Below are 22,603 nucleotides of genomic sequence, written 5' to 3'. Positions count from 1 at the left end.
CTGGCTTCAAAGGTTCTACTCACTGATTGATTTCAATCACACATGGCTGACAAATAACAGTCTTCAGAGAGAATTTTTTGCCATATTCTTGTATATTCAATGAGAACTTAAGAGATACAAACATTCGTTAACTTTCCCATTTCTCTCTTTTTCCCATATTTGAAGCTCTATTTCCACAGGGGAAGTGTCTGAATGTACAGAAGAGCACTCTCCATATAGTGATTAGATTCTGCATTTTGCATTTATTTGCCTTAGTCAGATAGTTTGCTTTCCTGTAGTCCTGCAAGAAGAAGGGAGATGAGCTTGATAATTCTTACAGGTCTCTTCCAACTTGAGATATTCCATGATTCAATTCCAGCATAACTCTGAAAATGCTCTTTTTCATAAAAAAGCCCCACAATCATTATTCAGAAGGAAACTGTCATTGCTGTAATTCAAAAACTAAGGGAAACAGGTGGATGAATATGGAAAGCCAGCTTTCCAAATCCAGTGCAATGAAGTACAAAGATCCTTGAATTATTGGTGGTATTCAAATATAACAGAAGTTGGAGAGACCTTATACAACTCTACAGTGTCTTGAAAAGAACAGGGTTCAGGGGAAAGTTACCTTTATTGCAAAGCTGTACAATGACTGGCCTTGAATAAATGTTATTGTGACTTTCTGGTCTCTTTTTCAGCTGCCTTAGTAATGAATAAATTAATACATGAATATTTTTTTCAAATAAAAAATCTGAAAATTATTAATAATGGTTTTAAACACGAAGTAGATTTCTGTTCCTCCTGAATTTAAGTTATACTGAACTAGCAAAGAGCTTATGCTTTACCAGCTGTCAGAGTGACCTGAAATCTGCATAGGTTAGAATTAAATGGGAATAATCATCAAATTAAAACTATCTTTAACCTCCTGAATCACTTCCCTTTTCACCCTTCAATCTGTTATTAATTGAAGCCTCTTGGAAGGTACTCTTAAAGAAATGGCACTTCTGAAAAACGTCATCACATTCAAAAATAATCAGTGTGATTAAATTATAGGCCATAACATAGCAATTAATGGTCCGTTGCACATTTTAAATCAGACTTGGACATGAAACACAAGAACTTTAGAATGAAGATGGATTTTTCCAACCACTCCTGTACTCACCTGCTGCCGCCTCGCAGCCACATAGTTCAGTTTTACCATTTCCTTCCCAAATTCCTTAAAGCGATTGGCTAAATCTTGCTCATTCGTTGCATTTTTCACAGCTTCTAGTGCCTCCTCTACCTACAACACAATAAATCAGCTCTGTCAGCATTTTAATCCCCTCTTTGACAAAGCCTGTGACTATTCCACCCAATACTCTGTCTTACATGGACCCAATTTAGGTTTCACATCCATCATTGTACAGAAGCTTTATGAGAGTCCCATGAACTTCAATTAAGTTTTTAATAGAGCAGCTGTCACTCTGCATTACTGTCCACTTACTATGCTTTGGGATCATGTAAAACTAATGTCAAAGATGTCACTGTATTAATTTCCCTGCTTACAGTTATCAGATGAAATACTTAGTATCTGAGGGGTTTAAAACAAAATACATGAGTATGTTTATAACGTGTGGTACCAGCTTTATAAGAAAAAAAAGTCATGCTATCACTTCTGGATAAGAAATATTTACAAAGGAAATTCAAATTTACCATTAAGGCTTAATTTAACCCTGATAAATCCAAAACACTCTATCTTTGTGAAGCAAATTCAACACAGAATATTCATATTATTTCTTTTCTCAGCTCTCAGCTTTCTTTTAGTTATTTAACACTGAGAAAAGAATGTACCCAAAAAAACCACACCTGCACTTATCCAGTGATACTGCAGCTACCAGACAGATACAAAACCCCTGTGATACCAACAGGTTGATCCACCAAATGTATTGTGAACCTTTATCTAATGCAAAGCAAGAAAAACTATCTGAAAGGATAAAATGCTCTTTTCATGCAATAAATAAAGGAAACATTACTGTGACTAAATAGGAATTCGAAGTTGTACTTCTCTTGCTCACAAGATAAAAATGCAATTCCAAGCAAAAACATTGAGAACTGAGAAGATGCTACAGATCCTTCTTGCTAAAACCTATTGTTCAGCTAAAAGCTGCAGTTCCTAAGAACATGCATAACAAATATTCTCCTCAAAAGGCAAGGGCTTTTTGGGATGGGGAAAAGCTCCTGTGCACGAGCAGAGGTTTGGAGCTCTCCAGGCACTGCTGGGAATCAATCAGTTCAGCAGTAGCTGGTGTCTAATAGTTTAGAAAGGCACAATTATGTGCAGAACCTGTCTTTTTATTGCTCGAGTTGCTCTGTGTTTTCCTACCACTGACAGAGTATATTTTCATTTTGAGCTTTTACCTACTTACTGCAGATTTACAAATTACAGGGCAGTAGAGTAGCAAACTCATACATTTCTATTGGAAAATGCATAATTCAGGAACATAAATTCATAGCTGTTACCTTGGAAATTATAAACCAAGTTCTGCCAATTTACAAGCTACAAGCTTATTCAGAATCCCAGTTAGCTCTTCTTTTATTCTTAAGGAAAACAGAGTTTTTAAAAAATGAACTGATTGCCTTACCATTAACACAAATTGCAAAAGCATCAGTGTATTAAATAATTTGCTTTTGCAGAACTTATTGCAAAATACACACATTTTCCTTTTCTATCCAGAAACATTTACATTAAAATACCTGAAAGTTTCATCTTTATTATGCTTGTAATGCCAACCACAGGCATGACAAACTGATACGCATTTTTCTAAGTCCTGCTCCATATTAAATAGAATTCCTGAAAAATTAGTCAGAGATTCCACTCTGATAATCAGATTTCAAAGGAAGATGATCGTACTCTATCACGTCAGTCAAGGCCCAAGACCACAGATTCCAAAATGAAGAAATCAGTTACGAGAAACACTAGAAAGGACAGGAGCACGAGCTCCTTTTTAATGATGTTTTTATGATTACAACTTCTTTTTTACAAATTCATAATGGAGTGAGTTCTCCATCCTTGAGAAAACACTCAACTGATCTGTTCCTATGATTAACTAGCCTGGAGTAAATTACAATAGATCTATAATTCTCTGCGTGCATGACCACATACTATAATGGTATATGGGGTTTTAATGTGTTACAGAAACTTCTGCAGTAACCATTATTTCTAATTTTAGCAGTGCAAAAGATAACCTGAATGCAATGACCAAGAGTCCTTCCAGAAAGCACCTGCATATATTCCCTCTAAAACACTAATTAAAATGCACCATTTCCTGGGAAGCCTTTGACATGCTTTCAGAGAAAACTGATTACAGCACAATTCAGCATAAATCAGACTTCATTACCCTGACATGTAGAATTATTTTAGTTCATTAATTTTATGGGTAACTTACACAAGTCTTTGAAGGTTACCTTTAAGTCAATAGAAGAGCTGTGCCTTCATCAATTTTGTATAGTATAACCACTTTCCCCCCTAGTAAACCCATTTGTCTAAAAGCAGTTAGCATTGTAAAGCGGTAAAGTAAGGATATTTACATGTTTAATTCTCAAAAATAAATTACCCTTTTTAACATGAAAAGTCACAGTTAAGGTCTTTATGTTGAATTTTGCTGAAAACAACCAGAGATCTCTGACTTCTGAAACAGCATTTGCAATACCATTAGATAAATGCAGAGATTACTAACCACACTGCCAGACACGGCCCTTGCAAATCTAAGGTGAAGATTGTGTAAGTAAATACACCCACTTACAAACCAGCATTGGACATTTATATTTTACATAACAGAGTACTCTGCTGCAAAAGAAATCTCAGATGGGAGAACAGAATTTCTCATTGCCTATGAAAGAGCTTGAATACAAATTTTCATCATAATGTTCAGGAAAAAACAGTTGTTTATGACATTCAAGTGTTGGCCTTGCTAGGAAAGGACAATCTGAATTACAGTTAGATGGAGCATTATAGAGAGGAAAAAATTAAAAGCATATTGGAGAGAGAAACTGCTTACACTGCACGTAACCAGAGCCATGTGCTGACAATTCTGAGAGCAGCATTTTATTCATTAAAGCAGAGCTCACTAGAACCTGTGCCGAAAAATCGGCTTCTTTCCTTATGAAAACTGTTTTCCAGCTATTCAGGTTATCTGCACAGTTTGCAAATTGAAGGGTTCTCACTGTTTTTCTAGAACATGAGATTGTTGTACAGTTACACTGTCAAAAAGAAAAATTAAAAAAAATTTTACAAGGAGAGAAAAAAAAGGAAATACTTTTGGAACAGTTGCTAAAAAGAAGCAACTCTCCATCTCCTCTGTTAAACTGACACATGCCCTCTGCAGGCTTTAAATATTCTGTATGTGATTTTCTGCACAATTTTGTTTTGTTTCAGAGGTTTTTGATGATTTCTTTCAGCAATAAAAATGTAGCAGTGCAACAACTAGTGAGGGTGGAAAAATACATTTCCTAGTTTCAACTGAAAATCTTTTTAATACTCCTGTATAAAAATGGGAATGGTGGCAGTCAAAAGTGAATATAAATCTGTCCAAACTATCTGGTAATCTTTAATTCCTCTTTATTCCTTAATTAGACACATCTTTGATTTGGATCTCTCCAAATTAAGCATTCGATTTTTAAGATATATTTAGAAGTCACAAGGAGAAAAAAAAGAAGAGCAGACAATTATAGTACCTAAACTGTGCAAGGAAACAAAAATCCAGGGAAAGTAACTGGGATAAGAAGTGAGGGGAGCAAATGCTTCAGGTCAGAGAGCTGTTTATTAGTCTGGTCACTGAAGACACCTCACCAATTCTGCTTTAAGAGTTCAAATATTAATTTCTGCAGAATTAGAAAACGAATGAGACAAATGCAGAAATGTGTTAACTCCTGCCTCTGCTCAGCACTTTAAGAGAACCAAGTGGAGCGTAAGGAATGCGGACAGTTCCCTTCCTAACCGATTCATCCCGTTTTTCCACGCTCAAAGCACACAAACCCAAGAGAGAAGGTGAGAAACACCTACGATTTTGAGGTGTGAGAGGAGCCTCATGACATCAGCCATGTCAGCCAGGATGAGCAGGCGTGTGACGGCCGAGAGCAGGGCGCGGGCGGCGCGCACCATGGTGCCCCTCTTCACCGACGAGCAGGGGTCGTCCGCGAACTCCGACGAGGCGATGCGCATCGTTTCTCCTGGGAGGGACACAGACATTGCTCAGGTTAGCCTTCAGCCTCGTGGGGTTTGTCTTCCAGAAGGTATAAATAGCTCACTAAGTACTGTTGGGGAAAAAAAAATCAGAGAACTACAACACGCTTGGGTTGGAAGGGGACTTAAAGCCCACCTAGTTCAACCCCAGGGACACCTTCCATTGTCCCAGGGCAATCCAAGCCCCATCCAGCCTGGCCTTGGACACTTCCAGGGATCCAGGGGCAGCCACAGCTTCTCTGGGCACCCTGTGCCAGGGCCTCTCCACCCTCAAAGGGAACAATTCCTTCCCAATCTCTCACCTAACCTTGCACCCTGGCAGTTTGAAGCCATTCCCCTGGTCCTGTCACTCCATGCCTTGTCCCAAGTCCCTCTCCAGCACTTCCGGAGCCCCTTTAAGCACTGGAAGGTCTCCCTGGAGCCTTCTCTTCTCCAGACTGAACAACCCCACTGCTCCCAGCCTGGCTGTGATTCACAGATTTTATATTAAAATCCTATTTGTCTCCAGTGGAGAATCTCAAAAAGAAAGTACTTCTAATGTGAAATCAAAGCATATTTACATTGCTTATAAGGCCATTACAACAACATTAAAAAAAAAAATCCCAGATGGCAAAACTTCCCATAAGACAATGGAAATAGTTGGGGAGAGATTTAAGATGGGCACAGTGATCAATTCCCATCAGAACTCCTTTCCTTATTATATTTACCATTAGGACTGCATGTTCAAATTATAATTTGCAAGCAGTGTATCTTGGATGATAAGCTGATAATATGCAATTTCAAAATACAATTCAAGTGGCTCATTTCTAAGGCTACACACTCCTCTTAGCTTTCCATAAGGCTGGCAAAACTCTACAAATTTCTTAGGAGACAATTAACAAACAATCATTGCTAGATAAAAAGAGAACAAACCAAATTTCTAAACATACTTAAATGCTATATTGCTCAGTATCACAGAGCTGAAATTCAAGGTAAAAGAGAAAACAAGGTTTCTGGAGGAGGACCACAGTTATGGTGTCCCTACCTTCCCATGCATTTTACCTGTGTGCCAAAAATCACTGAAACTAGGAGCAATGAATTCTGATGCTGCTAGAAAGATTTTTCTAACATATACTTTAATTCAAACAGTTGTTCGAACAATTTATCCACAACTTTTGCCTGAGAATGTGCAAATAACCGAGAATGAAACTTCTTTAGTATTATTATTATTATTAGGAGTCAATTACTCAAATATTTCATGTAAAAAGAGATACTGAGAGCAACCACAGAACAGCTGAGAGCTCAGCATGTGAGCAAGGGTTAGATGTGAGTTTCCTAACTGGGAATTAGATCCCAGTGCAGGACTGGCTTCATCTAACCAGTGTAACATTGTAAGGCATCATCTTCCCTTCAATTATTTATGGAGGGAAACCAACAATCCCAGCTTTGTGTAGAGAGTTTGCTCCAAAATGCACTCTTGGAGGATATTGAGCTGATTGAACCCAAGGGAACACAAACAACCACAGGAAATTCCAGCAAGACTTTCCCTTATTTAAGATCTAAGTAGGATTCAGATGAGATGGAAGTGATCACAAGCATCCAGCAGCAAAATTCTTTTAGAGTGAAAGTGCTGCATTTTAGAGAAATCCAAGCTGAAATGGCAGCCAAAGCAAGCTTTGGATTTTGGAATCAGATGCCTGCAAATTGTTTCATTTCCAATTTGGTGCTAAAGAGATTTTACTGTCTTCTGACAAATTAGCAGTGTTGTAGCTTCAGATAAATATTTATATTGGACTATGAAAGAAATAAATAATATTTGGTAATTGGCCAGTGGCACCAAGAAAGCAAGAAGGAAAATCATCTTCTTAGACTTAACATCTGAGGAGATGTCCCTAGCAAAAAGATTTGAAAATCAACAGTCAAGGGCAGAGGAAAAATACAGCGAGGGTCAAAAGGAAAGAAAAACAAACAAGACCAAAAAACGACTGAAAGAGTCTGGATTAGATATCTAACCTTAGAAATCTCACATTAGGTGAAATAAATCTCCAAAATAATTAAAATAAAATTATTAAATAGACATAATCAAATAAGCAAACAAAAAAAAAAGTATGAGTATAAAAGTTCACAGCAGGTTGTTTAAAACTTAACAAGATCTAGTAGTTCATAATTTAGAATCTAATAACCAAAGAAATTAACAGTTATGGGGAAGAAGGCTCGTCTGTCTCAGTGCCAATTAACATATTTTAATCCTTTTACAGCACTGATATCAAATTACTCTTAGGCTAAAGGTAACAGTGGAGCTTCAGCTAGCCCAATTATTTTTTTAGAGAAACCTTTTTATCTGGAAAAAGTCAACCCTACATTTAGTTATTAATTTCTTTCCAAATTCATTTCAAGTTGTTCTGTAATCTATATTAAATTATTTTCAGTGAAAATTGAGTCAACACAAGAAACAGAGACATCTGAAGTCATCAGGTCTGTTTCCTTGCCACTGCAGTCAGTCGAGTGATAATATAATTAATAATAATCTTAATATGATAATAGCTACACTCATAAACTTATCAAGCTTCCATCTTAGAAACAGCTCAGACATTTAACCCCAATTAATCCTATGAGAAGTGGGAAACCCACTCCAAAATGAACTCCAGAATCTGACAGGTTCTTTCCATTAGAGTCACTTTAATGCCATACTGCCTGCATTTGTAGATAATTTAAATCCATTTCTTCTCATGCCCCATTTGTCCTTCACTTTCACTGTGTTCTTCTTCGACTCTTATCCCTATTGCTCCTTTCTTGGCTTTGTGCATTTTTGTGAGGAGTCCTGACAGATTAAAGGCCGTACTTCAGTCACTTCTAATTGCACACAATATCCATTTCTATAATCATTACAGCAGTCCCACGAAACAATTCTGCTTCTGGAGTACAAATGATAAGAACTGCAGGTTTCTAGGACCATTTGCAGCTATGAGAAATACCCATGGAATCCCAGAATATCCTGGGTTGGAACTGTAGGGATCACTGAGTCCAGCTCCTGGCCACAGGACAGGACACCCAACAATCCCTCGTGTCCTCAGAGCTTAATAAGTGCAAAAATCTATAAACAGATGATTGCAAGGGTCACCAAAAAAGGGCTACTGGAATTTCATGAGCAGACTTAATGTAAAACATCGACCTGTAAGGAAAGGATTGAACCTAGGATTTCAATGGTTAATGGACAGAAGAAATGTCATTTTTTCCAAAGCCTTGAAGTGTTTATTAAGAGATAGAAGATGGGCACAGAGCAGCAATCTAGAGAACAGCTGTGATCAGTAGGGAATGCTGACAATACACCAAACACCTGGATATAATTACCAGAACAATGACAAATTGATTGCATGCACCACTCCTGAACAGGTCTCAAATGGAAGAAATTAATAAAGCTACAGTCCAATTAATCCATTTCTTTCAGATTTTTCCTTTTGTTCTACATGCCCAAGATTAAAAAGACAGAACAACTGATCCATGACATAATGGAAGTATTTTAGAGTGCTCTCCTCATAATTAGAGCAAAAGCACTGTTACGAAGCTATCCAAAATTATAATATATAGACCCAAACTGAGTTGCAGATTCCTTATAAAAGACTAAATATGGTAGCTTTAAACAACCCACAACTGTTAATATAGTATATTTAAATTATATAAGCAGGTTTTTAATCCTTTCATCATGGATGTTGTCTTGTTAAGAAACAAAAGCAAACCCTTCAGGATGCAAAGATCTGCACTTTCATCCCCCTTGGATTAGTCTAGAAATTCACCAAATAGAGTAGGATCACTCCTTAATCTGGTCTTGGATGGTTGGTTTCTCACTGTCTATATTCTCCTACCTTATTTGTCCACTGATTATCTACCACATCTCTTAAAACAGTCTTTTGTTTACAGTTCTTTAAAATCCAGTCTCTATAACTGAACATGTTCATTTCAGTATTAACCTTTGTTTGACATTATCACAATGTGGGAAGTAATCTGTAGAGCATTTTCATTCTGCATACTTACTAAATATAAATCTTTATTAATATATGCATTAAAATATGCATTAAAATCATATTCAGAATTCTAAAATATGCATTAAAATATGCACTAAAAATTCTATTCAGCATTCTAAAAACTTCACACAAATGGCTGTTTAGTCTTCCCTTTCCTTAATACCTTTTTTCTAAATCTTTACTACTGTGTCTTCTAAACTCATGTCCTCTTCCACTGGCAGCTGGGACTTTGTTCTCCATCTGTGGGAGAATGACCACTGTTCTCATTGTTTTAATGGATTTCAAGGCCAGAAAAGGCCATCTCTGATCAAGCCTGATCTCTTCCTGTCATATTTCAGCTCCTGGAGCTGTGTCTTTCCAGAACTGATTGTACAGACAATCCACGTTCACTTACATTTGACTCACTTTACATTTGACATTTAGATAGAGCGATGGACGATGAATCACTCTGCATTTTACAGCACAATGGATATCCTTAAATCTAGTAGGTATTTTAGATTCAATGTTCTCTCTTAGATCCAAGAACATACCACATCATTCATGTCATATACAATAAAATATGTAATTTTAATTAACCCAACCTACTTCTTTCCTGAGGGACAGAAAATAGCAAGAATATAGAACTTTTAAGATATTTATACAATACCTATGACAATTTAAGAGAATTTATCCATGAATGTTATGTTTTAGAAATAACTTTTCTAATTAATAGTCAGATTAACAGTGCATTTGGAACATCACTGATACACTTAAGTACAACAAAACACAATTAAATTTCAATTCAAAATGAAATTGTTTGGGATGTGAGGATACATTAACTTCTCTAATCCGTCTTTGTCTCCAACTCAGTTACTCCATGGATTAACACCCTTCAGGGACACACCAAACTGATCTGCCTTCACTGAACTGGAGAGTTCAGTGAACATCAACATGAAGATTTTAGATGCTCAGCACTGTGCTTGGGAACATGAAAACACATTGGGCCTCTTGAGATATCAATAAATACAGAGGCAAATTTCAAAACTCAAGCTCGACACAATTACAATGTGGATTTATTTATATCCTGGCAAAAGTCACGCTGCTGAACTACAGTGTTTGACAGAAACATGGGATCACAGAAAGGTCTGGGATGGAAGGGACCATAAAGCTCATCTTGTCCCAACCCTGCCATGTGCAGGGACACCTTCCCCTAGCCCATCCAACCTGTCTTGGACACTTCCAAGGATCCAGGGGCAGCCAAAGATCCTCTGGGCATCCTGTGCCAGGACTCAGCACCCTCACAGGGGACGATTTCTTCCCAATATCCCATCTACATCTACTCCATGTTGAAAGCACTTCTCCCTTGTCCTATCAGCAAGTAGTTCAGCTACCAATTTTTCCACAACTTCTATGTTTATACTAAAAAGTTGTAATCTCTAATTAAAATAAGTATTTTCTTCTTTATCCAAATGCTGCAGAGTTGCATCAAGACGCAAATTCAAAATCAGTAGAATGGTTCATCACCTAAACAAGAAACTCCAGTGGAAAATGTCAGGAAAAGTTGCTGTCTTTCTGGTGAATTGTGTATGGTACATTTATTAAAATTATTATTGTAAAAAACTACTAAAATGAGTGGAACTGACAAAGAAAAATCTCTAAGTCCTAGTGATTAACACCTTGAATTTAATAATTTAATGGGTTTCTGCATAACAATTTATTAAATAGAACCGTCATTAATAAATTTAACGTATCAGGTATAGAAGGGAACAGCATTTGAAAAGCACCCAAAAAATTCATGGAAAAGGAAGCACTCCAAGAAAACAATTGTGATATTCAGCATCAGGCACAGAGATTCCATCATTCTGGATATTATTTTCATTCTGGGGCTTGAAGAGGCTCACAAATGCTGTACAGGAAAGCAAGTTCGAGGGTAGATTCTATCTGTGCCCAAGGCACCATGAACTAAGTTCAAAATCAAAATTAGAATCAGTTCCATCACTCTCTATTATCACATTAAAAAAATATATCCAATAAAGAGTTTATTTGAAATTGATATTTTTTGAGATAAGCTTCAGTTCAAAGGGTTGATATTTTCCAGCAAGATGCGTTTTCATAACAAAATTTATCAAACAATCCCAGTGATCCGTGAAAAGAAGGAGCAGCAAGTTGCTGCTGTCAGCACATGGGAGGCACTGTGAGGAGGGGGAAGGATTCACTGTGAGATTGATCTGTCTGGTGGATTATCAGTTCTCTATTTGTTTTGAGGGTCACTCTTGTATTCCTGCTAACTTATGCTTTTCCTTACACTTAGATCCTACCTGAGTGTCTTGACAGAAGCAGTAAGAGAAGCAGGGGGCACTGCTTAATCTGGGGAACAAACATGGCAAAAAGTTAAAAAAAAAACCTTCCCACAGCCCCAGCTGGGACTAAGAGAGCAGGCATATTAATGTTGAACAATTGAGGGATTTGCAGCCAAGAGAGAAAAGCAACAGGAAAAATTGAAATACAAAAATTTAGAAAGATACTCCAGTATGAGAGAGCATAAGAAAGAAGAAAAGCAAACATGGGAGAGTCATCAGCACAGAGAAAATCTATGGCACAGACTTACAGTAAGAAAAAGATGAAAAGGAAGACAACATAAGATACAGAGAGAGCACCTGCAGGTTTACACCCAGAAACAGATAAAAGGTACAAGAGCACTTAAAAAAAAATGATTTCATTTCTTCTATTAGTTGACATAATCTGCAAACATTGTTTATGATAACCTATATTTGAGATCCAATGCAGTTATTTTCTTGCCTAAAACACTTACCAAAGATTCTAAAATCATGCTCAAAGCATCAGTTTACATTAAGTTTGTCTTCCCAAAACTGGGAATTATACTTAAAAATTAATTTTCTAAGACTAAAAACCAGCAGTTTTTCATTGAATTTTGACTTGGCAACATTTTAGTAACCTAAGAATTTACTGCCAGTTTCAATGAGAATTCACATACATGCAGTGACACCTGTGTGTTAATATAAGAGCTCCTTTATATAACTATACTTGTTACTTGAATGTTTAAAAACTGCAAGAGCTTCTGTGCAGAGAGATAATGAGATATGAGCTTCATGGTGTGAATTTACATTCCAGTGCAGAGATCAAAACACAAAGCTAATCTATAGCCCTCCATCAACACCCAGAAGGGCAAATTGCTGTTGTGCACAGGAAAAGGCTCATAAACAAGACATGACTATCATCAGATTTGTAATGAGAACAGAAAGAAATGATAATTAGTCTAAGCCTGTATAGGTAATAGAAAAAGCTATGGTTGAGTGTTAGGACTGTCCTTTATAAATACCTGGGCGTGGCAGAAGGGAGGCTGAGGGGAATCAAGGCTGGAGATGGCTCTGAGCAGTGGAAAGTGTCCCTGCCCGTGGCAGAGCATTGGAACTAGATGAGCTTTAGGGCTCCTTCCATCCCAAACCATTCCATGACTCCACGATGTCCATCCTTTACTGGGCACAGAGCAAAACTCAGTCACAAAGGATGAGGGAAATGTTGAGGTACTAAATTCCTTCTTTGCCTCAGTCTCCAACAGTAAGAGGAGTTGTCCTTCAGGTACCCAGCACTCTGAGCTGAAGGGCAGAGATGAGAACAGAATGACGCCCCCAAAATTTGTTCTACTCCTGTCACAAATGAATTTATGGAATCCTTTTTTATTGGTTTTCTATGGCAGCAGTCAGGTTTCAGTTCTAGCTGGGCTTTGGCCCTTGCCATTTTCTCCCTGCACGACCTCCAAATGTCCCTGTAGCTTTCCTGAGCTGCCTGTCCCTTTTCGCTTTTCACAAAGGTCACAGACTCTCCTTTTTTGACCAAGTTCCACCCAAATTCTCTGTTCAAACAGATCAATGTTGAATAAATAAAATAAGGATCGATTTAAAACCATAAAGTCCACAACAAACAGGTGAAAGGAAGTAGAGATTATATATTTTCTGAAGAAAAAACATACATATTTCATCACATACAGTAGAAATCACATACCATGAACAGAGGTTAAAAACTGAAAAAAAAAGGCAGGAAAAAAAAGCACAGATCTCACAGTCAATTAGAACAATTACAGCTGAATGAAATTTGCAAACATCCAAAATTAAAATCAGTGGAGAGCCTACAATTTTATTTTTAGTAGCTATAAAAATAATTCTAAATTCCATCAGCTATACAGAACAGGCTCCTTTTCCCATGTTCATATATAAACAGCAGTTGGAATATCTCACAGATCTAAAGTCTAAAAAGAATTTGTCTCTGATAAAGGGATTAAAACAGAGAGAACAAGATAGCTGGAGATCAAAATGCTATAATTTGACACTTCTCAGAGGAAATCAGTGCCTGTTATTTGATTATAACATTTTATATTCCCTCACTCTGTAAAGTATTATTGGCCTTTGTAGTATGTGAAAAATGTACTTCAGAAAAACACGTGTTCAAAATGGTAAATGGAAAGGCAATAAATTAAAGCCTTTTATATACTGACTAAGCATCTTTTAGGACTCAGATATTAGAAAGTATATTTCAAATTTTCATGCTGTCATTTTTAATACTTCTCTCATCGAATACCACTTTCTGAAACCACATCCAAAATTAAAGCCTAATCTGTATGGGAGAAAGAAGCTTTTATGCAACTTTTGAAGCTGGATGACTGCCATGGAAAATGCAGTCAAAAATAAAGAACACAGAACAAAACATACTGTAAGCAAATAGGAGGACTGAGCAGGGGGGCAAGGAAGACTCCCAGATAAAACTGAGTGCTCCAAAGACTGCTTGTATCTTCTCATTAAATGTAATTACAGAACGATGGAATGGTTTGGGTTGGAAGAGACCTTACAGCTCATCTTGTTCCATCCCCTGCCATGGACAGGGAGACTTTCCACTGGACCAGGCTGCTCCAAGCCCCATCCAGCTTGGCCTTGAATCTTCCAGAGATGGGGCAGTGTCTCGGTTTAAGACCATTTAGAAAACTGGACGCTCCAAAATGAGTCACCTCCACTTAATTCCAACCAATCCCTTGCCACCAGTAAGGAAAGATTATGAGTAGATGGAAGCGCAAAAGCAACTGTTCGCTAACAAACGGAGCAGCAACAGGCAAAAAAACAACAGCAAATAACTGCTAGATACAAAACTGCCCAATGTCACAAACCTCAGGGACACAAAGAAGGACCCAAAATGTTGGAATTACCCTTCGTAAGATGGCGCCCGGCTGAGGGACACAGGGAAGATGGCGCCACACCTGTCCCCTCCAAAAGGGCGACTGCAGGCCCCAGGAACAACAAGACAAGATGGCAGCGCCCCGTACCAGAAAGGCAGGAGCCCACAGAGCAGTTCTAGAAACAGATGGAAATTTTCCAGCTCATGTGGGGTCTGCGCTGGTTGCCGCCATTTCCAGGCCCTGCCATGGCCGCTGTGGTGTGTGAGGATAAAACAAACGCTCTGTCCACACAGGCACATGGCGGCCTGACCCCAGGGACGAGCTGGCTTTTCTCCCTGCCACCAGAGTTTGCAAAATTCACCTCGAAACAGTTTCTAATTATGAAATGCATCCTTACCAGTGGCTACGGCTGCAAACCATCCACAGCCGCCCCTGAAGCGAAGCTCCCGCCTTCTGCAAAAGCCGCCATAAAGGAGGAGCCATTCCCTGTCTGCTCCCCTGGAGCAGAGCTGCTGTGGCCACCATGGCTTCTCTGGGCAACCTGAGCCACGTCTCACCCCCCTCACAGGGAGAATTTTCCCCTAATATCTAATCTAAACCTGCCATTCTTCCTTTTTATCAAGGAGAAATAATCCTCGTAACATGGATCCAAACCCAAGATCCTCACGTTAGATGAACCACAGCAGTGTTTACAATTACATTCTGAACACAGAAAACACCACTTTTAAAAACGGAATTCCTTTGCAGAATTTACTCAACAGAATGAATTTTTTTTATCACAAAGTCATTCTTGCAATTTTCCAGTTAGCTCTTGAAAGACCAAAAATTCACTGTTCAGCGATAGAAGCATAAAGCAATGACTAAACCTTAAGCTCATCTCCTTGACTTTCTCCCTTCAGTATGCTACCTCCCAATTTAAATATCCCAGACAAAGTCTCTGCACCACTCCTGATCTCCCACCCGTTTCCCTATCCATCATTAGACAGCTGGTGAAACTCTCAATTCCTTTGCTCTGCTAAAAACTTCCAACTTCCATCACTGACCTGCACAGTCATCTGAGGTCACTCCTGTACCAGGCTAGAAGGAATTTCCTTCCAAATACTTTTGATCCAACAGACTAAAATAACTGATTTTTCCAGTTCAAAGATGACTCAAATTTTTCCTTTCTTATTTCCTTTTTTTTTTTTTTTAACATTGAAGAAAAAGAATTTCAGTTCAGAATTTCTGCCTAATGAATCAACAGTGATTTCATTTCCAGCACTGAGCTGTGACTCCGAGGATGTTTCAGTAGCACATAAATCAGAACAGCTCCAAAAGGGGAGGTCGAGATGCTCACCCTCTGGTGTTCTGCAGCTTCAGAGAACTTCACACAGGGATTTCAGCCCCAATCTCCACGTTGAATTACGCACAGAGGGGACACAAATACAGATTTCATGCATGGAGGAAATCTCCTCGAAGAACATTGCTTGTGGTTAGCTCAAAACTTAATTGAAAAGGCTAAACATTAAATGCTGCTGAGGATTACTCACTGTGGATTAAGCCTACCCAGTTTGGGAATTACTGCTGGAAGACAGAACAGGGCAAGATAGGTACCTGTGGTACCTATTCCAATTTTTAAGATTTTTTTCTTCTTTTAATAATTTTCTTAATTTAAATCCTAGTGAAACTATTCTCCAAATTTGACCTGAATTCAGAAATTTCATGCATACTAATGGGTGGTGGAGTTAAATATTTACTGCAAAACATGGCCTAGTTACAGTCCCTTGATAGGGATTTTTTTATTTATTTTAACTGTGCTGCATTTCTGCAATACTTTCTCAAATAAAAGCTTTACTAACACTAATATTTCTTCTAAAAGAAAAAGCATCAATTTTAGGATTTGATTTTAATATTCAAGTCAACTATTTCTGGATGAAACACTACTTCCCTATCTTTCAGTTTCTGAGTATAATGTTATTTTTGACAACTGTCAGAAGTGGGCATATTTAAGAAATTTTATTCTGAATTTATCCTGATATAAAGCCACAACAGTAGTAAAATCTTCAAGAAAGACAATGTAAATAAACATAATATTAAAAAAATTGCCAAATGTATTAATTTGTATTACTTTTCAAACTTATATCAATGCTTTTGCAAAATCTGTCTCAAACTGTCATGTTCAGGCAATATATGAAACACCAGCTACCCTTTATGACAAACACACCCAGGAGATGGAAGTCACTGCCATAAATTTAAACTAACGTGATCTTAAACAAAACACTGAAAAGTGAAATGAATAATCAGAAAACCTCCAGTCAAGGCTAAATAGAAATAAATATTTTCGAAATGGTGCAGAGAATAAAAAAGAAGATCCTCAGATAGCCAGATGCTTTACCAAGAGCCAGTATCATCAGCAGCTCTCCCAAAAACCTAAACCATGTGTACAGAAAACCATAAAATCATTGAGTGGTTTGGGTTGGAAGGGACCAACACCCCTGCCATGGCCAGGGACATCTGTATGCATTTCATTTTATTTTTTCTCCATTTGAATTTTCTCCTTAAGGATCAATCCTGATCAGGAACAGAGGGGAGCAGGAGAAGACATTGGTGCTGCTGTGTTTGTTTCAGAGAAAATAAAATACTTTGGGTTAGAAGGGATTTTGAAGGTTATCTAGTGCACCCCTTGCAATGAGCAGGGACATCTTAGCTAGACCAGGCTGCTCAGAGCCCCATCCAACCTGACCTTGAATATTTCCAGTGATGGGGCATCCACCACCTCTTTGGGCAGAGTTCCAGTGTCCCACAGAATCACAGAACAGTGAGTGCTGAGTGCCTGATGGGTGTGGTCAGCCATAAATATAAATTATAAATATATGTATATATACGTGAGCTGTATATGTGTGTTTGTGTGAATGTGCCTCCCGAAAATACAGGATCAGTCCCATTCCTGATTCAAACTGGGGCCATGGAGCTGCAGCAGCCTCACTCCTGGTTTTGGGAACCCCTGACCCTACTTTTTGGTGTAGCAACTCTTGGAGATGCTCTGCAACATCTGCTTTTTCATCAGAGGTGTTTAAAATCATTTCAGAGTCGGAATTTTAACATCTTTCTGCAGCTCAATTCTCAGCTGAAAGAAAATTAATGGATGGAAAAGAATCTGAAAGAGCCAGTGTTAAGTATTTGCATGGAATGGCATTTAGAGGGCCAAATTCCTCAGGAGGAGCATTGCAAATATGGATAACAATAGAAGTCACTTCCGTGTGTAACAAGCACTTCAAAATAGATAAGGAATACTTTTTATTAACAAGGTAAGAGTTTTCAGACCATAGCTCCAGTGACTTGCTGAATAGAAGACTTCAAATCTTTGTGCTAAAAGTTTTCAGCCCAGGCATGAGCCACCAGCCAGACAAAAAGAAAGCTGCAGAGCACCTCATCACAGATATTATTGGAAAAAAAGAATATATTTATTGTACAAACAAGTTTTCAAAAGTGCAGGCCAAGATTCATTCTCCCATTAAGCAAGACTGCCAACATGCCCCACTTCACCTTCCAGGATGAAGAGAAATTCTAGTTTGTCTAAAAAACCTGTTTTTCCAGTCATTTCTGTCCACAGACACTTTTTCCTCTATCAAGAACTAGCACATTCTAACTCCTGTAAGAAAAAAGTTCTCATATATTTGAGTGAAAAGGGAGAACATATGTTTAAGTGAAAAGAACAGGAGGTTTTTTGTCTTAAGAAAAAGATTATATAGATTCTAGATAAAAGATTCTGGATTCTCCAGATTTCTCTAGAAACCATCTTTCATAGGATTTCATTTTAGTTTTAAAACTTCATTCAAAAAATTTTTCAAAGCTAAATGGTTAAAAGCATTAAAGCACTAAAAATCTCATTTTTAGTGTGTTCTGTCAGAGAGAAAAAAAATTTCCAAGAAAGTCAAAGTCACTTTCATGTCTCAGAGATGTTCATCCACAATGCCAAAATAGTCACAGAGTACACAGGTCACATTGTTTTTTACAACGTCTGTAAATCTGCATGAACAAAAAATTAAGTCTACCTCAACTTTACCCTGTGTTCAAACACAAAAAAAAAATGTCAACAGCTATTTTCTGTCTCTTGATTGAAGTATGAATTTTGTATTGTGGTGTAAAATTTTATCTACCAAGCTTGAAAAGCAAGAAAATTTAAAAACCAATAACCAGCACCTGGACTAAATCATGTTTCTAATGGAAGTTTCAGCTACATGCCAGAAAACTTCCTGGAAAATTACATTTAAATCAGCACATACCTACAGACAGACATTGCCAAAGCCATTTACCAGATAGAATAAATTTACATGACTATAACCTATTTCCTTGTGTTGCTTTCTGCAGCATCCCAGGCTGTGTCTTAATGAATTTAATCAAACCTGAGCCCAGTGGACCTGCAGTTCTTGATAGATTTTTGTGTCAATCATGGCCTGAATTTCTCCTCCACAGGGATTTTCCTTCTTTACTGGTCAATAAAAGACCACTTGCATTTAGAGACACTTATGCTGTGACTATAGCATATATTGGCTTTTTATTATTCCTGTGTGTTCTTCTTCACTTCCCAGCACTTCTCAGGGTTTGTAGCTTCACTCTTTATGGTCATGGAATCATGGAATGGTTTGGGTTGGAAGGGACCTTACAGATCATCTGGTTCCAGCCCCCGTCTGCTTTCTCTTTTCTCTAATATAAAAAGACATGAATGATAAACTTCCACATTTCCCAGGTCTTCTTTGTCCCCCATCTGGGAGATCTTTTACACAACTCTGACAGTATCAGAATAAACACACACAGAGCAAAGCATTTAATGGCCCAGCAATTGGATAATCTCAGGTGGTTCTGAAGTGTAAGTGTTCCTATTATGGAATCATTATGGGATATAGAGATACACAGGGATGAGCTTTAGGCATCAAATCTTTTCTTTTTTGCTCTTTGTGTTTTTCGAATGGGTTTCATAAATCAAACCCATTTATCACCAAAGTTTTCTACAGCCAATAGAATTTACCCTCCCATGCTGCAGAGGGAACAAGAATCTTAATACCACGGACACATTCATTCCAAAGCATTTTGCAGTGATCCAGAGCATTTGTTCCACACCTGTCAATGGAAAGCAAGAGTCCCTGGAGTGAACTGCTGCCTTTAGTAGCACACAACAGAACCCAGCAAGGCAGGGCAGGAAATGAGGAGCACACCAAGAGCCAGCTCTAAGTGCTGCAGACATTTTTAGGTTGAGGATGTAATTATCCCAGCTGGAACCCTGCCAGGAAACCAGCCAGGGAAACACGGCCTCGATTCATTAACCCAGCTCTTGATGCCACCAAGCTAAACATATCATTTCACATCACACCAGGGCTGGTCTCGTTTACACGGCTCGTGGGTGCTAATAATGGTGTGTGGTGTCTCCTGCTCTCCTCATTATGGCATTGTGTTGAACAGGCCCCAAAAAAAGCTGCTCCACTTTTCTGACAGGCTTTTTTTCCCCAGCCTGGAGTGTTGACAAGAGATGAATGTCTGTGTCATTCTGCGTAATTCTGTTTAAGATCTTTTTCCTCCTCTCTGCTTCTTCATTGTTGTTTGAGTTGGGTCTTTTCTAAATATAGGCTAAGAAAAGAAAAGTCTTTTTGTCTTGTAAAAAAATCAGAAATTCCATCTAGCTGAAGAGTGTGCAAGTTTAGGTTGATGCCTCTAACTCAGGAGAAGGCTCCTGAGGAGAAAGCTGAGTCAGCATCACAAACCCAAAAGGGAAAACATGATAAATTCAGAGAGAACATGGGCACTCATGTCACCACTGAAGATCTGAGCTACAACTTGACATTACACAAAATAGGTCACGTAAGCAACAGGAAACTGAAGTAGCTGACAAATGAAAATTAATGCCAGAACAGCCAGGCATCAGCATTAAAAATCTAAAACAAAACCACCCAGCCAAAAGTTCGTCATCACAACAAAAAAAACTCAGAAGAAAAAATAATCAACAAAATCCATAAAACCCCATTAGACTATTGGAATATCATTGTACATAGAGCATACAGCAAATACTTAACTTATTCTGACATACTGACAATTGAATATTTAAGAAAACCCAAACCACACAGGAACATGAAAACAGTGAAACCAAATAGTGGAGAGGAGGAAAAAATACCCTCGGGATAGAACAGACTGGAATATTCACTAATCAGTGCTTATATACACAAAATTTAACCCTGCCTTCTTATATGAACACTTCAGTCCAATTTCACAAGATAAAAACCCAAAAACATAGTATGAGTTCTGGGGGAGTAACTCACTGAAAATCAGTATTTTAGACCCAAATCCTTTAGACTCCTTTTGAAATCTCAGTTGGAGATCTCTCAGTCCCGTTTTAAAACCCAGGGCTGATGATACTGGCAGATGGCATCTTTAGATTGTAGCACTTACAATGGAATAAACTTGAAAGGTACTTAATTCTGCTGCAATAAAGATAATTACAATCAAAGTCAATAAAACTGAAACATTTTGTTATAGGCATATTGAAAACATATTTTTCCCCTACTACGCAGGTAAATTTGAAAGAACCTCACAGCCATTTTATCTTTTGAAAGAAAATTGTCAGATATTGTGAGTATCCATTTATTTTATCACCAACACCCAGAAAATAACTGTCTTAATACTGTTATTATACCTGTATTTCAGGCTTTGATATTCTTTTAATATATTTGAAACCACAAGTATTTCTATATTGCTGTTTTATCTGGCTGATAATTGTTAGATTGTTCAGAAACATATGTATCATAATCCTAATTCTACATTTGCACCCACGGGCTTTAAATCACTGCTCAGATTTAGCCAAGTGGAAAAAAAAAATAAATCACATCATTTTATCACCCAGCAGAATAAAAGACAGGCTGAAAGTGGAACAGAAAGCTTTGGCACTGAGCAAAGCTTTACTCCCATCAAGTATTTTTTTTTCCACATACCTTGTTTTCGAACATCTTCTACAGCAGCAACCAGCTCCTCCTTGAGATCCTGGCTCTCTTTAGCAATTTGATCTCCTTTTTCCAAGAAGTTCTGAGTGGCCTGCTCCACGGAGGCAGCCAAAACATGAGCCTTCTTGGAGCGCCCTTTCTTCTTGCCAGATGGTCCTTTATTGCTCGTGTTCACAAGCGTCGTTACCTTCGGGCAGCAAAAACAAGTTTTTGTCAGTCTGAACAACTCCCCAGCTGTTTATAGAAACACCTAATTCAATCCTCACAAGATTTTCTGTGCCCTGGACGAGATGTAGTGGCCACACGTTTTGAATAGATAAAATTGGAAGTATAAAATCCAGCAGCATGTCCCCCAAAAGAGGGTTTTCCTTTTAATCTCCTCTCAATCTGGGCTAAGCAAATCACAGCCAAGCAGCAAAAAGAGAAAGAACCAGGCATGGCATGGCTGTTGTGCCAAAGCACCACACATTTCTGTTGCTGGTTTTCATTTTTAAAAAAATGAAGGCACTGATAAAATGGAACCTGAACAGACAAGGGTCAGAAACCATTCAAAAAGCAATTGTCCCTTGAGATAATGTACTGGCAGTGGCATGCAAGTGGTGACAAAAACGTTGCGTTTTCCAGATGTGAAAGGTACAAAGAGCTCCCACTGCAAAGATTATAGAGGTTAAAACTCTTTACCTTAGTGCTGCTTCACTGTATTCCTAATATTTTGTCATAAAACCACAGCAGGCAGTGAAATGACCCTACCATCATTTAAACAGAAGGAAACTCTGCCTCCATGCTTGCAGAATCCCCTGAAGGAATTCTTTATTGAGCTGTCAATAAACTGATTAGAAAGCTTAAAAACAGCACAGTGTGTACATCCCACAGCTGAGTGCTGGGCAAAGAGGGAATCCTGCACGACTCCAGCAGTACCAGGCTGCTGCTCTGTCAAACAGGAATATTGACTTGGGTACTATCAGGTGTTAAATGCACAAAAAAATAGCACTCGATCAATAATGCTCAGGGATGCAATTCTCCCTAGCCAGGATACAAACCAGGGCACCTGCAGTGTTGTATCAATGCTCTAAGCCACAGATTTGTAAGAAAACAAATGCCTTTGTAATAAAGACATTTCACTAAAAACCAAAAGATTCCAAAAGCAGTATGAAAATTCACTGTCATCCCATCCCTGTTACCTGAAGAGGGAGAAGCTCTTTGGTATCGTTTTGACCAAAAAGCCTTTTATCACGGTCTTTGTGCTACATTTTTTCTCTCTTTCAGTCAG

General features: G+C 38.2%; 1 protein-coding gene across 2 annotated transcripts in view; it reads right to left on the bottom strand.

Annotated features, from left to right (window-relative positions):
• Positions 1-22,603, bottom strand: part of CTNNA2 (catenin alpha 2) — a 463,208-nt gene that overhangs the window by 348,085 nt on the left and 92,520 nt on the right. For both annotated transcript variants that reach the window (XM_088162967.1, XM_014876189.2), the window contains exons 3-5: positions 21,325-21,520; positions 5,021-5,187; positions 1,142-1,261 (exon numbers count right to left, since the gene is read on the bottom strand). In XM_088162967.1, coding sequence (XP_088019093.1) covers positions 1,142-1,261; positions 5,021-5,187; positions 21,325-21,520 — 483 coding nt within the window. The remainder of the gene's footprint in view (positions 1-1,141; positions 1,262-5,020; positions 5,188-21,324; positions 21,521-22,603) is intronic.

Source organism: Sturnus vulgaris, chromosome 4, assembly GCF_052056855.1.
Source record: "Sturnus vulgaris isolate bStuVul1 chromosome 4, bStuVul1.hap1, whole genome shotgun sequence".
NCBI lineage: Eukaryota > Metazoa > Chordata > Aves > Passeriformes > Sturnidae > Sturnus > Sturnus vulgaris.
The sequence above is the reverse complement of the archived record's forward strand: the minus strand, read 5'-3'. Positions and strand labels throughout refer to the sequence as shown.